The 16,507-nt window shown below is 45.7% G+C and overlaps 1 protein-coding gene across 5 annotated transcripts in view; it reads right to left on the bottom strand.

Moving 5' to 3' along the window:
* TOM1L2 (target of myb1 like 2 membrane trafficking protein) overlaps window positions 1-16,507 on the bottom strand; it is a 45,864-nt gene continuing 29,357 nt past the window's right edge. For 2 of the 5 annotated variants that reach the window (XM_083152803.1, XM_083152804.1), the window contains exons 9-16: window positions 15,549-15,594; window positions 15,261-15,381; window positions 14,456-14,573; window positions 12,236-12,311; window positions 11,298-11,363; window positions 6,300-6,359; window positions 4,735-4,771; window positions 1-3,202 (exon numbers count right to left, since the gene is read on the bottom strand). In XM_083152803.1, the coding sequence (XP_083008929.1) occupies window positions 3,054-3,202; window positions 4,735-4,771; window positions 6,300-6,359; window positions 11,298-11,363; window positions 12,236-12,311; window positions 14,456-14,573; window positions 15,261-15,381; window positions 15,549-15,594 (673 nt within the window). In that variant the 3' untranslated portion in view covers window positions 1-3,053. The remainder of the gene's footprint in view (window positions 3,203-4,734; window positions 4,772-6,299; window positions 6,360-11,297; window positions 11,364-12,235; window positions 12,312-14,455; window positions 14,574-15,260; window positions 15,382-15,548; window positions 15,595-16,507) is intronic. The other 3 variants (XM_083152805.1, XM_083152806.1, XM_083152807.1) reach the window with 3 other exon arrangements.

The following is a 16,507-nucleotide window of genomic DNA, read 5'->3' as shown; positions in this document are numbered from 1 at the left end:
TACTTGTTATTGATTTATTTGATGTATTTGTACAGGTTTTCGCTACAGTGGTACATTTCGGCAAAACCAACGGCTTTCTAAGAGACAGACATACATGGGTTTGAAGGGGGAACATTCCGGACAGATTAAGAACTCCTACAGACATCATAAATGCTAAAATATTTATACGCTTCCACAGCTTAAAAATTAGATACACGCGGGAAAAAAAATAACAGGGTTCAACAAATAAATAAATGCCCAACATTAATCTACAATTAGTGTTTGCATGTATAAAATATAAAATAATTTAAGACTTTAAATATACATGTTAGTTGTAGCACGTTACGGGGGTAGACACGATGGCTGTAATGTCGTAGCCTGGGGGTGCAGAGGTGGCGAATCTCACGCCAGTTATATGGGAAATATATAGTTATCATACACCTGGCTTTGTCTGCAGTTACAAAGAGCTGGAACTATATATGCATACACCATAAAGCAGGCATGTCCAAACTATGGCCCTCCAGCTGAAACTACACATCCCAGCATGCCTTGCCATAGTTTTAGCATTCCCTAATAGCAAAACTGTGGCAAGGCATGATGGGGCTTGTAGTTTCACAACAGCTGGAGGGCAAAGGGTTCAGGATTCAGCCAAACCATTATGATTTATCAAAACTGAACCCCAAGCTTTTTTTGCGCGCAATATTATTGCACAGGGCAGAGATCCCTTCCCAGAATTAAAAAGATTTTCTTTTTTAAATTGAGATTATGGCTTGATATTTCATTGGCATCCAGATGGGGCCGGAGAAGGAGATGTACACGAGGCACAGAAAGCCTCAGCCTCTGGAGGCAGAAAGCAATGCAAGTATATCTAACACCAGCAATGTTATGTAACTTGTTTTCAAGGCTACATTAATGCAGATCTGCAAGAACTTTGTCCACTTTCCCTACATATGCCAAACTCAATAGGCGCGCCAACACGAGTCACCTTAGACAGCATTTGGGTCAGGTATGGGCGTGATCGGGAACCCAAAACTTAGTGTGCCATTATTTTAGTTACTCAAAAGAAGAAGCATTCCACCATAGACAGTACACAAGAGATAATGTCACCAGCAATGCCAATGGGTGCCTGGGATGAGACGTTGGTCATGGGCAGGGACCGCTACCCTGCTCACTGGCTGTAGATGGCCAGGGTGGAGCTAGGATTAGAGGGGGGTGACCAAGATTAAAAAAAAGAGGTGCTCAGATACTCCTGTGGAAGCAATCACTGTACCACGGCCCATAAAGTACAGAAACTTTACTGACTGAAAGTAATGGCGAATATGGGGTCTCTGCGTCAGGCAGCCATGTCGGCTTCCCGCGTCCCTGCGACTATTTGGCTGCTTTTGGCAGTCAACCATTCGATCAGAAATAAAAACACAGCGAATATAATACATATACAATATGTATAAGACGCCCGATCAATGTACAGAAACACCCATCTCTAACACAACAGCCTACTGAGGTATACACGACTATACTTAAAATAGAAGGGAATATTGACCCTTTAATAAAGAAAGGTGATTCAGAATATAACATCACTATGCTATTTTATTCCTTGCATTGTTCCATTTTGTCATCCCATGCCGGTGAGCGGCTGCTGCGCTTTCTATGCATTAGGCGCATTCGTGTCTAAGTTTTCCCGTGAGCAGCGATATTGACACCGGTCAAGTACAAAGGGGCACTATGCGCCATCAGCTTATTCATCGAGGTTAGCATGTCGGTGCTTGCGCCAGAGGCGTCAGCGGCTGAAGGTGGTACTCTGAGGGAACAGAGTAACTCTGTAGCAGGCTGCTGACATTCAGTTCCCATCGGTCAGAACATTACTACAACCCCGTAGGCAGCAGGATCATGGACAGACTCAACTCCCCCTTGTGTGGTTTACCAGTAGAGACACAATATGGCACCCAAGGGTTTAAGACGACCGGTTACTAGTAGCTTCCATGTAATATCTATATGTGCATCAATGTCCACCTGCAAACCATCTTTCCCAGGTGTTTTTTTTCCAGCAGCATGTGGAAGGATTCAGGTCTTCCCAGCAATGCTAGCGGCTGTACAATATGCAGTAATGATCAGCTAATTAAGCTGGACAAGTGTCCGCCACTCCGTATGAGAGGTAAGAAAGCTGTGCAAATATTGCAGTTCAGGTATACATTATTTTCCTAATATATATATATATATTAGATACAGAGATATCTAGAGAGAAATAAGACATGCAGTGCTATATTGCAGTTATCTGGAGGTGCAGAGAGGAACATTTACAAGAGAGTGTGCAGGAATGTGTAGAGCGCCACCTAGAGGGACACTACCGTAAAATACTATGTGCGGAGTGCCAACCAGTGGGACACTACAGCAGAATACTAAGTAGCAGGCCTGGCACCTAACGCCCTCCTGTCCTCTAACCACGAGAGTACAGGTCATCCATCAACCGGGGGCGGAACATTCAAGACTGACAGCCCATTAATCTCAGCATGGAGGAAATAAGGACACAGGTAGACGGCCTCTCCTCCTCCTGTGAGACTTCCAGCTTTACTTTCTGTATATAGCCAGAAGTATAAAGTCCTTGGAGAATAGCAGTGGCAGTCAGTGGGCACTCAGGGTATCTGGTCACATCCAAATGCCTTGACAGCACCTTGTAGGCGTGGGAAGAGACAGGTCACCCGGGTAACCTGTTACCTAGCATTATGATGCACACCTGGAAACCCCCTTTATACTTCGCCCAAGCACAAAGGGTCACCATAGTGCCATTTTACAAAGCAGACCAATTCCTACGGTTACTGATCTGACAATCCTCTCTGCCAATCAGGAAGAGCGGGTGGAACGAATAACAGCCAATCAATTCCCTGGGACAGGAGCTTCCTTGGAAGCCTGTACTTCCTAAATCAATTTAAAAACTTCAAGCCAATAATATAACTGCCTGCATTGTGCACAAGTGGCAGCGCCACCATAAAGGGCATGGCTAAAGGACTGGAGGGCGGTTGGATCTTTATGCGGCAGGTGGTGAGCGCGATGAGACCTATACAGAGGAGAGCGAATATTTACAACGCAAACAGCGTGTCGTCAGCGCGCTCCTGCTTCTTCCGGCTTCCTGGGTTCACCGTCAGGGTGGGTTCTGTAGTGGGGGGAGATGGGAGGTCTGGGATCTTTTCTGCGGATTTGGCTCGTTCTTCCAGGAACTTGTCAAATTCTAGAAAATGAGGAGATGACAGTTAACATGCGTTTACGGAACGGCGTTTGGGAATCAGAAGTCGGCATTCACCTTGGTTGCAAAATATTTTGTGTACGCTTAGATAGCTTATGCAGGTTCATAGGAATTTTATTATTGCCTTGGATTTATCAATCTTTCTTTGTTTTAACCTTGTATTTATATCATGAAACAATCTTGTTCATTATAGTCACACCGATAGGCATTGTATGGATACAACCTCTTGCACAGCGCAGCAAAAAGCAGTTTGTAGCCAGGCATATAAAATGATTACCGATGGGAAATCAATTTACTCCATGTCTACAACCACTGCAAGAGAGAAAGCCGAACTGTTCACCTAGCTCGAGGTGGCAGCCACTTTGAGGGCCAAACTACTATTCAGGGGAACGTAGAATTCCAATCTACTAGGAAAAGTATTTTATTATACATATAATGTTGACCACACATCAGACCATCTTTCCTCCAACTACAGGCTGAGTATCCCTTATCCGAATTACTCAGAAAAACCAGAAAGTGGGGGGAAAAAAAAAAAAAAAAAAAAAAAGTTTTTTTTTGCTAAAAACTTACTGGGGACATCTGTAACCGAACTACTGGTGACATGATATGTAACGGTCACTAAATATCTGCAAGAAAATGATTGCCATTCAAATTCAGGGGTAGATTTATTAAGCTTGGTGAAGTGATAAAGTGTCTGGTTTTTATCACCAGCCAATCAGCTCCTAACTTTGAAGTCATAGGCTTGGTTTGAAAAATGACAGGTAGGAGCTGATTGGCCGGTGATAAATACCAGACACTTTATCACTTCACCGAGCTTAATAAATCTACCCCTCAGTACCTGAGATAGTACACAAACTATGTTTCATGTTTTGAAACCTTGTTTTTTGAATTTCATGTGGTTTTGTGTTTATCCAACATAAATACTGAATCCGAAATACGGAATTATCAGTAATCTAAGATTCCTGGTCCCGAGCATTTTGGATAAAAGGGATACTCAACCTGTGGTTGGACTGAAAATCTGGTACGGTATGGGGGCAAATGGCAATAAGCTCACAAATTTAGGAGATTGGACAAAAACAATCAGTGAAATTGTTTAAATCAAATACGTCCAACTGCAATACATTGTCTGAGTGACAGTTGTTGTCCATTTTCAGATTTGGGAAACAAATGACTTCATAACAAATGAAATTTGCTCCTATCCAGCACCAGGTTTTTATTCCAACCAACTAGTTGGATGATTGGAGGAAAGTTGGTCTGATGTGTGGCCAGCATTAGTCGTCAGTGAAAAGTGGTAAAACAGGGCCCTGGCACCTAGTGGATTATCTGCGTATTGTCACCAAATCAGACGCCTCAACCATTTATAAACAGCGCATGTCCTGTATTAAGCTGGGCCCAGTCAATGATTTATAGCAATGCCATTATACACATTGGTTTGCGTACAACTCATATACCGGGAGGTCTGCGCAGTGGGCGTGACTTAGTCGGCACATGTGCAGAACAGCTCTAGCAGCACGTACCTTCACTGGTGACACCTTCCTCTGGCTCATCCCCCTTCTGCAAAAACAAAGAGGACACATAAGCAGGATGCCCCACCAGGTGCACACATAGGGCTGGGATCGGCCCCTGAAGGACAGACACTTTCCAGGTTAGATATTCCCTGTAGCATGGGACTGTACTCGGTTACATCTTTACCATTCATATTTCCCCCAGCCATAGCTTATTACAGAGCCTCACAAACAATGTCATTATGGCATTAGTATCTAATAATATCCATGCTTGGGTCCAGATGGTTAATTCCAATGAATTAAGTTAGTAATTAAAAGGGTCTATTTACTAAACCATTGAGAGATAAAGTGGGTGGAGCTAAATTACCAACCAATCAGCTCCAGCCATTTGTAAGCAGAATGCTTAGTAGTACGGATGGTGTAATGGTTAGCATTACTGCCTCACAGCACTGAGGTCATGGGTCCCATTCCCACCATGTGTTATATATACGGGGCAGCATCGATGGTGTAACGGTTAGCATTACTGCCTCACAGCACTGAGGTCACGGGTTCGATTCCCACCATGGCTCTAACTGTGCGGAGTTTGTATATTCTCCCCGTGCTTGCGTGGGCTTACACAGTGTACTCCGCATTCCAAAAAAATACTGTTTGGTTAATTGGCAAAATTAACCCTAGAATGTCTGTGTGTGCGTGTACATGTGGTAGGGAATATAGAGTGTAAGCTCCACTTGGGCAGGGACTGATGTGAATGTTCAAATACTCTCTGTACAGCGCTGCGGAACATGTGTGCACTATATAAGAAACTGTATAAAAAAATAACCGTTATTACATTAGTAAATGGACCTGCAAAGTCACCTGTTCTCAATCATGGCTATCCTTAAAAACTGTGCTATTATGGCATGTGGGAAACCATGCCTTAAAGTGCAGTGGCTGTAATTATTAAGTGGCTGACACCTATCACTGCTCACACAGTTGGAGCAGCCATTTTTGGCTGCAGCCTAGATCCCAGTAGATGAGATACTATTGGTTCAGGCCACAAAATATGTCGGCGACGGCTCAACATTAAGATGCGTGTAAAAGGGACCCAATTTGTCAGTACTAAGACATTAGAACATGTGTTAGAAGAAATGCTTCTTTAACCTGAGGTAAACACATTGATATCAAATTATTAAAGGAACGTTCCAATGACAGATTTATTGGCTTGAACACTCCCTGCTGCAGCTTTCACCACGCACGGATTTACCTTCATAGCTAGCTATACATTTTATAGGAGGCAGAGGTGTTGGATTTGTGGTCTCCAAGACGGGATATCGCTCCGCAAGACCCTCCGCGCAGTGACTAATGGTCCCCAATGTTCCACTTGGTGGTGTTCCCACCAGGCCGCAAATAATGCTCAAAGGCTAGTAAAAGTTGCAGGTGTACTCAAGCCAACAACGCAAAGCAATCTGAAGGTGTGAACCCAGGTTACCGTACAAGTAGCAGAAAAGACAGTATTGTTTTAGGTATGTGAGGAAAATGAGCGCAGAAGCAAACAGCGGTTCTAGAGCACAAGGAAGAAGAGTAGAAGAGAATCTCACCACGTCGGTGCAGAGCCACTCCTCTAGGTCATCCATGTCCGAGGCCTGTGCCACGGGGATCTACAGCCAGCAGGCGCAGACCATTAACACATCGGCAAGTATTGAGCCATGGCAGCGCAGCCCAGACGGCAAAAAAATAAATAAACCCAAAAACAAAAATAACAGAAAATAAGCAGGATGCAAAGAAACAAAACACAAAACATAACAATGTAAAAAGTTCTGGTGATACAAATAAAACAAAAGAAATAAAACACATTAAAAAAACAATAACATGGAATAAAGACAAATAATAGAGATGGTGGTGTTATTACAGCCCAGCGGCGTGAGGGAAAATGAGGCAGAATGCAGCGGACTCTGGGTTAGCACGGAGGGCGGTGAGGAAGCGGTGCACTTGTGTTACATGGACGGGTCAGGGACATCCTGTGGCAGTTGTGTGTTCCTGCAGGCAGCGCACAGGCCTAGACCAGGGGTTCCCAAACTTTTTTGAATCACGGCACCCTAGAGTTTCAGATTTTTTTCACGGCACCCCTAGGCCAAAAATAAATAAATTAAATTGAGTTTATATGCGATTCTTAGGGTGAGTTATGTGGTAAACGGTAGGATTTGCTTTTGTTTGTACACATTTTATGATTTGCAGCCACCAGCACTGGTTTTAGTCATAAATAACTAACCATTAATAATTTGAGCTAGTCCTGGTCCACCAACCCAGGGCACCCCTGCATGTGTCCCGAGGCACCCCAGGGAGCCACGGCACACAGTTTGGGAACCTCTGGCCTAGACAAACACTTCCCACTTCTAGATTAACCATCTTATCTATAAGAAGAGCTGCCACCAGTGGAGTAGTAAAGGAAATAATCATGGCGGGCCCAGAGATCGTCTGGGGAAGACTGAGCCCGATAATTCTGGACTGTGACTGGAAATTAGCAAGTAGCTGACAGCAACAGGAAGCCGCTTCTGCATTGGAACCCAATGGACCAGAGCACCTGACAGCCCGTTGGGAAGGACTGCAGAGAACCGCTGGCTGGAGCCGGGCCTAGACTAGTATTATGGTGGTAAAAAGCATCAGAGCTGGCCGGCAAGTAGGGGGACGGTCTGGAAAATGTCCTTCCCAACAGTACAAGAAGTTTCTTTTTTATATGAGTGCAGCTTTTCCAGAACCTACATGCATTGGAGTAACCACACTGGGTGCGGGGGAATGCCATTGCTATGGGGCCCAGAGGTGTATGGGGGCAGGAGCCAGGTGATACAGTTGCATACCAATCTCCTAAGATTGTGTAACATTACATTATCAGTGAGAGGAGTGTTACAATGGTAAGGGGGCATATAATGTGGTGCTATATGAACTGGAGGGCACTGTAAAGTGTCATAATCTGATCATCTCACTGTAATGTGTAGGGAACTATGATGTTACTTAATTGGAACTGAAATGGAAAAAATATAGGCCCGGTTTCTGACTGACTCTGTAAAATGCGAGTCCCTGTAATGCCGCCCGGCGATTACACCCCCCCCACCCCCATCATGTGACTTCAGCCGCCCGGCCCTGGCACACCTTGTCCCTCCCCCATTCTCATGGGAATGCCCTGTGTTTTCATGGGGACGCCCTTGAAACACTGGGCGTTCCCATGTGCGACAATCGTCCCGGCTGCTGCACGCCTCCTGCCCACACCGCTCCGTGCCAACGGCTTGGCGACAATGCGCATAAACCATTATGGGCATGGACAGTAAAAAAAATAATAATAATAATAATATGAACTGGGGATCTGCAACGTGGCACAGTATGAACAGGAGTCACTAATGTGGCATAATATGAAGTGGGAACACTGTCATAATGTGAGTTGGGGATACGGTGTGGCATAATGTGTACTGGCAGTGATACAATGTGACATCATGCAAACTAGGGAACTACAGTGCTTCAGAAAATAAATAAAATAAATGGCATTACTTTGCGGCATAAAATGAATTAGTGTACTACTATGGGGCATAACATTAATAACTTCTGCATACAGGTCTCTTAATAAGCACTGGGCCAGGGGGAATCTTCAGTACTGTATGTTGCTATGGGGCACACCAAGCAACCACATCCCAATCACAACTGTGCACTATTCAGTCACTAGCCCCTAAACTCTGCAATCCGTGCTTTAAATTACCCATATACCAGGCATTCCCCCCAAATATATGCAGCAACGCATTCCTCCTGCATCCGCAGCATTATAAATACCATTATCTGGGCACAATCACTCTCTAATGGACAAAACCATGTCCGCTGCAGGTGGGGCTGATGTAACATGTGCAGAGAGAGAGTTAGATTGGGGTGGGGTTTGTACTTCAAACTGATATCTATATTGCAGTGTAAAAATAAAGCAGCCAGTATTTACCCTGCACAGAAACACCCAAATGTAACTCTCTCTGCACAGGTTACATCAGCCCCACCTGCAGTGCAGCATGGTTTTGTCCATCAGAGTGATTGTGCCTTTGCGAGTGAACCAGAATAACCCCCGTAGTGCGGACAATGTGCAGCCACCAACCAGGTCAGCTGAGTCACAAGGATGTGCTCCGAACACTGGATGTGAGCATGGTAGATAACGGTATTTACACACAGCCTATACTCTGCGGTCAGTGAGATGCGTGCGTGTAATCACTTAGGTGTAATAAGAGAACAGACATGGAGACAGTTAATGGCTTTGGTCCCATGAGGAGATAGACAGAGATTGCATGCAGCAAACTATCAGATCGTCTCCTACTATAAAAGCACAAGTTCATGGGGTTCACAAATGATTAGTCAACACTAACCCTCCCCAACTGGTCCCTCATAGCTGGATAAATCCACATGACTCTAACGTTCTACCTTAATGGTGTCCATTACGTGCCGGGCAGGAAACGTCCCGTTTATGAACTGCTAAAAATGCTGATTTCTAAGCAGGGATTTCTCCGCTTTGTTCCAAGGAGCCTGGAAGAATTGGTTACTCTGACTGGGAACCTCGCTGACCAGACCAGGAGGACGTGACACCTAAGGAATGTTCCCTTTAGCACCCAGTCAGTGACAGGGGCATAGCACTTTTAATGGCAAAAGTTTAGATGTGATGTAACTGTAGCAATATACCACATAGATTTCTTGCCCTTTAAAAAAAAATAAAAAATAAAAAAAATGTGGTGCAGGGTGCTAGAGTGACCCATTACAGTCCACCTGAGTGTAGGTAACCACTGTGCAACTGCAAGTCCCAGCATGCAACAGCAGCTTTTACAGGCACTTTGACCCCCTTCCCCAGCTGCAAACTGTGCACAGAGGAGGTGGCAGGTCACACGTGTCACACATGTTGGGGACTTTAGACAGACAGTGTAAACACGTCTTGTCACAGTGGAATTTGAACTTGTAGCTGTCAGACAGTGGATGCAATCAGTTCTGTATGTTTCCTGTGATAAGAAGGGAGGATGCAACTTACTACAACAAAAGGACATCAGTGGGGACAATAAAAACACCGGGATTCCACGCAAACCAATATACAGCCGACAGATTTCGCACGTAGCTCAAAATGGCGAAACTATTCACTTTGGGGCAAAGGAGTAATGCATATGGTTTTAACACCAATAATCATTAGCTGACTGGAAACCGGAATCTTAGGTCACAATGTACCAATGTACCAGCACAGGGAGATAATATGTCTCTTGTGACAGAGATAGATAGACAGATAGGATTCTCTCTACAACTGGCTTCTTGCTCACTTCACAATCTGCTAGAAGCCAGAATGGGGCAGATTTATTAAGCTCTGTGAAGTGATAAACTGTCTGGTTTCTTTTTTTGATCACCGGCCAATCAGCTAATACCTGTGAAGTTACAGACTTTGTTTGAAAAATGACAGGTAGTCGCCGATTGGCCGGTGATAAAACACTTTATCACTTCACCAAGCTTAATAAATCTACCCCAATGTTCTCTATTAGATCAGTACTGTAGTGTTATTGGAAACGTATGGTCACCAGTAATAACCACATACTATTTGCGTACTACACTACCCTTAATGGTCCCAGGCTAATTTAATTTAATAATACGTATTCGAGAAATATATAGTGTGTTTAATAAACGTGTGTGTATTACAGGAGTCCAGACGCTGTTACTGAGGAAGAGGATGGGGGAGGATTCGCTCTGCAGCCGGATATCTGTATAAACAACAGGCCATAGGAGCAACCCTTAACAAGGAACAACGCTTTATATATAGACAGTACAATTGCATGTCCACCACCACATTACTCCTAATATTGGGCCATTATGTTTAAGGAGTTCTGGCCAACTACAGGCGGCGTGGTGTAGGACAACTGTGGATGTGGACTTTTTATGCTGCGTTGTATCACAGAGCTTCCTGCCGCACTACCCTCTCCGAGCAGAATGCTAATTATATATATTCAAGTTATAACCTCTCGGGTAAGCTACACACCGCACAAGCAGACATCCCTGTGCTGAAGCAATACTTATTAGAGCGAATACTATCTATTCTCCTAGATGTAGTCCCATAACTGGATGACCGGGTTAGTTATTAGATCCAAGCCAAGATAGAAGTGGATTCAGTTGACAAAATGGCTGCCTTAGCAGAGTCTAAGAGGTGGGTTCGGTTTACAATCGGGTCATTTCATAGACCTTTGTTATGATGCAGCACGCGATTGATGTTTACGGAAATGATAAAAGCTTTGAGCACAGAACAAAATCACTTGGCTCCACCTGCAGGCTGCTGGAAGGTACTGCACAAAAATTACTTTGCAGCAATGAGACACATTTTTAGTATTTCAATGCATACCTATTTAAAGAACATATTGCCTAACAATAACATGTACTTAGGATGTAGGAATTAGCATATTGCTATGTATATATGGGGCGTATTGATAGGTGCAGTACAGACAGATATCCGGCTGCTGGGAGTCCTCGCACAGTTTGCTTGGTTAGGTGGGTAAAATGTAATGGAGGAGTCAGGTGGGGTGCCAGGGTCTAGTTAGTGGGGCGCTGCTGCTCACCATTCCTTGTGTAATGAGCCACTTGTCTATGGGCTCCAGGGCAGAGCTCCCGGCTCTACCTCTCCTCTGCATCAAACCCAGACATTTCCCAGCACAGAGGAGGAGAGAGGCAGCAGAAAAACAGAGAGAGATTACAACACAATAAAATCAGATTAACTGGGGCAAACCAAGGACTGTGATCTTTCTGTAACTGGGAGAGAGCGCCCCCTGGTGGGACTGCTGAGAAGGATGTCATGCCCTTCGCCACGGAACAGAGAAACATGCACAGGGACACTGTACATGAATTCTGCTTTGCGTATCGTACGTTAAAGGTTACACATGGGCCTGCGGTCGAGACTCCTATACGCAGAGGACTGCTCTGCTAACCTCTCTGAGTCTGCAGAGCATGCAAGGTACAGTATATCCCAGCTTATCCCACAATAATTGCAGCTGTAAAGAAACCGGTCTTTTGACCTGAACATCTTCATCCATGTAAGAACTCTCTCACGCAAATAACTACCTTATCCGTGAAGAATAAGACACCACCTCCCCCCCCCCCTGTGTACTGGTAAGCAAACAGATTTAACACTAGTGAATAACTGTAACCAATAGCACAGGGTAATGTCACAATATGGCTGTCAATGGGAAATGCTCTATAGGACAAGGTCAGCACAATAAGTACACACAGGCTAGATACCATTGACCCCGGAGGGATTGATGTACCATTATACCAGCAGGTAATCTGACAAATACAGACACTTGATCACTACTGATCGTGGCAGGTCATCAGCACATCTGCAGCACTGCTCTGTACGCAGAGACATCCGACCAACAGTATAGAGAGGAAGTACCGCACGCTACCATCTGTACCGTGGTTAGAGAACCGGTTTGCTTAACGTATTTCTCACTACGGGAAAATGTTATTCTGTGGATCCAGCTCATTAGATAATGCTGCTTACCCCTCCTGTGTTCTGCTGCCGGACATCCAAAGCCGAGGCCAGCCCCCCTAGAGCCTGCGGGTCCTCGTAGGTCACTCTGACAGGCACAAAGGTTATGTCGTTACAAAACAGGAAAGCAGTCACCACGGTAAACTCGACACAATTTCATTTTTCCAGATTGTATCTCAGCCATTGGGCTCCTTAAATGAGCGAGGGTGATAGAGTCACAATAGTACCACCAAGATATCCTGAAATCCTGTCCTGCTTTATGATTATTGCAGGGCTATCATATCAAATGCTCAATGTCTAAAAGCTACTTATGGATTAAACAACGGGTAAGCTAGTTCCGTTATTTCCTTCATTCTCATGGATGGAATGAGATCCCCCTTCCTTTGTTTTTTTTGGGTGTGGTATGGCGCTCCGACAGGGAAGATTCCGACAGTCAGTATCCCAACGTCGGAATCCTGACTACTGGTGCTCCAACAGGGGGGCGAGTGCAAGGAAGGCCCTTGCAGGCTCGCTGCGCTCCCGGTGCTCGCTACGCTCACCACAGGTTCTATTCTCCCTCTATGGGGGTCATGGACCATCACAAGGAAGAATAGCCCTGTGAGTCGGGATCCCCCCTGTCGGTGAGTCATCCGGCACCCAATTTTTTACCCCTTAACACAAAACCGTTGGGTCGTCAGGGTTCTAGGTCGACAAATGGGTTGAGCCAACAGGCGGTATTTCATGCCCTACCATCCACTAAGGCGTGGTAGGAGAATAAAATAGCGTGCCGAGTGCAACGAGGGGCTGCGGTTCACTTCCAACTGTGTCCATGTCGACTGTGTGGACATTCGGGTAAAAAAAAACAGTGAAAAAAACCATCTTGACCTCGCGACCTGTCGTCCTAACGCATTTGTCGACCTTGTCCCATGTCAACCATGCTGCCTGTCGACCCAACGGTGTCGACCTAATGTCTGTCTACCTAAGTCGGTCGACAATATGATCCACACCCGGCACCAGTCATCGCAGAGTTGCCAGAGACTGAAGGTGCCCATACACGTTAAATTATTGTATACAAATATCGCATCTCGGTATTGCGATGAGATGAGATTAAAAGGTGCCCATACACGCAGCGATTTCACTGTGCTGTGCGTTTTGTACTTCAAGCTGCCATGCGATGTCGCCACTTGAAGTGGATGCGATGCAATGTACTGTAATTTGCGGGTGCGATGCGATTTTAGCCACTTTTTTTTTTTTATGGACATCGCATCGCATGTACTCCTGTACTGATGCGATGCAATGAAGCACAAAAAGTACTGCCTGCAGATACTTTTTGTGCTTTACAATATTGTACCTGCGGGGACGCACATCGCATCCCCGCAGGTACACGGTGCGATTATCGCACATGCGATGCGTTTTGTACTTTAAAAGTACAAAATGCATGTGATAATCACAGCCTGTATGGGCACCTTTAGTACAAAAAGGATGTGCAGCACATACTTTTTTTGTACTAGATCTCATCGCAAAACCGAGATGCGATGACATGCGATATTGTATACAATTGTAACGTGTATGGGCACCTTAACTGAGATGGAAAAAGGAATATCCGGGCCTGTTGCAGCCGTCACACACCCTCCCACTCAGGCACACCTGCGCGTTCCCCGGACACTCCCAGCGTTTTTTCTGACACGTCTGCGTTTATCTTAGCACTCCCACTAAACGGCAGTTTCCTCCCACAGGCGCCTACTATCTGCCAATCACCTTGCGAATGGCCAGCGTATAGAATTGAGCTGGCCATACACCTAAAGATTGATTGTCAGATCTGGCTGGTTGCAACAAACACCTGGTAATATCTGAATGACCGTTTGTCAGTTTCCCAGCATTTCACAGCAAATGGTAAACCGTTGTTTGCTCTCATCCATTACCAGCCAGATCTGATAATAAATCTGTAGGAGCATGGCCTGCTTTAGTTGCAGTATTTCATTGCAGGATGGCCACGCGCATGCGTACTGCGAACCGTACGCATGCGCAGGTCTGAATCGGGAGCTATAACCGCGACAAGGACCAGCACAATGCCATAAGCTCCAATACACCAGCTATTTTAAACACTAAAGTCTGTGATGCCTGATTTATACAAAACACATCCGGATATTTGGAGAGTAACACTGCCCAGTGTAGTGGTCAGGCCATCCCTATACCACAACACTGTAACAACTGTTCCATAATAAAAGAAGGACAGGCAGCTGCCGCACTCACGTCTTTCGCTGGTCAGCCAGAGAACTGGTCCTGGTCTGTGCAAACATGTCAAAGTCATCCCGTGGGTTGGAGGCTGGTATTGAGTTCAGGGTGGTGCTCACACTAGTAACACCCACATCTAGGAAAGAAAGGCAGAATGGAATCACCGCTCCCTGTACACGCCCCCCCTGTTCTCCAGCGTAATCTGATTAGTGACTGACTGAAGATGTGAAATACCGCAACTGGTAGCAGGTGGCGCTACAGCATACCTCCAAATTGTATCAGGGACAACGTACATTGGGTAATATCAGCCCGGCTCTTTCACACTGTACCCATTTTTGGGCGAGGGACTTACTGACCGTTATACATGAGAGATAGAAAAGAGCACAGGTTCGCAAAGTCTGTCCTCAGAACCACACGTGGTGCAGGTTTTGCAGGTCTCACAGAATCAAGTGAAATAATTAGCTCCACCTGTGTACCGGCCGCATGACCTGGAAAACATGAGCTGTGTGGGGTCCTGAGGTCCGAGTTTGAGAACCCCTGAGAATTAGAACCAGTCTCTATTAGAGAACTTGGCCGGTTTGGGGGTTGAAGAGGAAGCTGGCGCTTAATACACATGGTCTGCCCTGTGTCTACAAAGCACCAGGAAAGCCCAGTCACATAATATGGGGTTCCATGCTAGAACGTAATCATACACCAGGCCTTCAGCCTCCTGTCTGCAGATGGTTACCCAGTAACTGTGCAAATGCCCATTTAAGCCCAGTTTAGGCTGGTCACACTATAATGGCTCATGTAACATTAGAATAAGCAGAGGTAATCATATTACCAAGTCCCCCCAGCTGGGAGGTGAGTGATGCTGGAACAGTGCTTCCCACCATCGGGCTGACCACCGCTGGAGATCCCGGCCCCAGGTCTATCAGGTTATCCTCAGTGACCTCGCTTAGCACCTGCAACAGGAAGAAGCAGATGAGCGTGGGGAGGGGACAGTGGGAAAACCCATATCGACCAGTACTCCAGGACACGTCCCTGTGTTGCATGGGCCTTCATACTAGGTCACCACACAGCTAGACTACGTATGGCTCACACCATACCTCGCGGATAATGCCAGACTTACCCCGTTCGTGTTCTGAGCAGTGCGGCCGGTCCTATAGCGTTCAAACCTGTAAAGAGAAGACAGTTGGTGCCCATGCCAAGATTACAGTCATATCACTGTCCCTGTACTGCCTTCACTGAGATGGAAGATATGAGTGCTGCCACTGGGGTCCTTATACAGCAGGAAAGCCGCTCTTAGAATATTGGGGGTAATTCAGACCAGAGTTCAGCGATCAGTTAACCACTGCCCCACCACTGTGCACAGCTGCAAATGGCATATGAAGAACAGCAAATCCAGTCCACTCACCAAATAATGGGTATACACCCCCACCCCACCCTCCAGGTGAAGCAGCCACATACTCGGTGCTGCAATAGAATGTGGACAGTTTTGGGCCGGAGCGGACTTCAGAGGTCCCCCCATGCCTGGGTACCATCTGCATTTTCCCCGACACCCTTTCAAAACGTCCGGGTCCCTCCTTCAAGCACCAACCGCCTGTCTATATGAGGGACCTGACCTTAGTGTGGGCCTGCATTAATGTAGTACACACTGGTGTCCAACATGGACCCACGGATGTGAGTCAACATCCAACTTCCTGGGACCAACGACTTCCTTCCACATGAACGTCTCCACTGCTAATTAGCACTTCCTCAGCCTGGGCCTCATGGGTAGATGTATGAAGCAGTGATAACGCAGGAGAAGTGATAAAGCGTCTGGTACCTTATCACCGGCCAATCAGCTCCTGACTGTTAAGTTACAGGTTGGGTTTAAAAAGGGACAGTCAGGAGCTGATTGGCCGGTGATAAAGTACCAGGCACTTTATCGCTTCTCCTCCCTTATCACTGCTTCATACATCTACCCCTCTGTGTGGTGAATATAAGCAACCAGAAAATTCCTACATTACAGTAATACAGCTACTTCATCTATACATATAAACTATATGGAATTGTATCCAAAAATATTGCCCACATGTGGAAATTTAC

This window comes from Crinia signifera, chromosome 7 (genome assembly GCF_055691185.1).
Source record: "Crinia signifera chromosome 7, ASM5569118v1, whole genome shotgun sequence".
In the NCBI taxonomy this organism is placed as follows: Eukaryota; Metazoa; Chordata; class Amphibia; order Anura; family Myobatrachidae; genus Crinia; species Crinia signifera.
The sequence above is the reverse complement of the archived record's forward strand: the minus strand, read 5'-3'. Positions and strand labels throughout refer to the sequence as shown.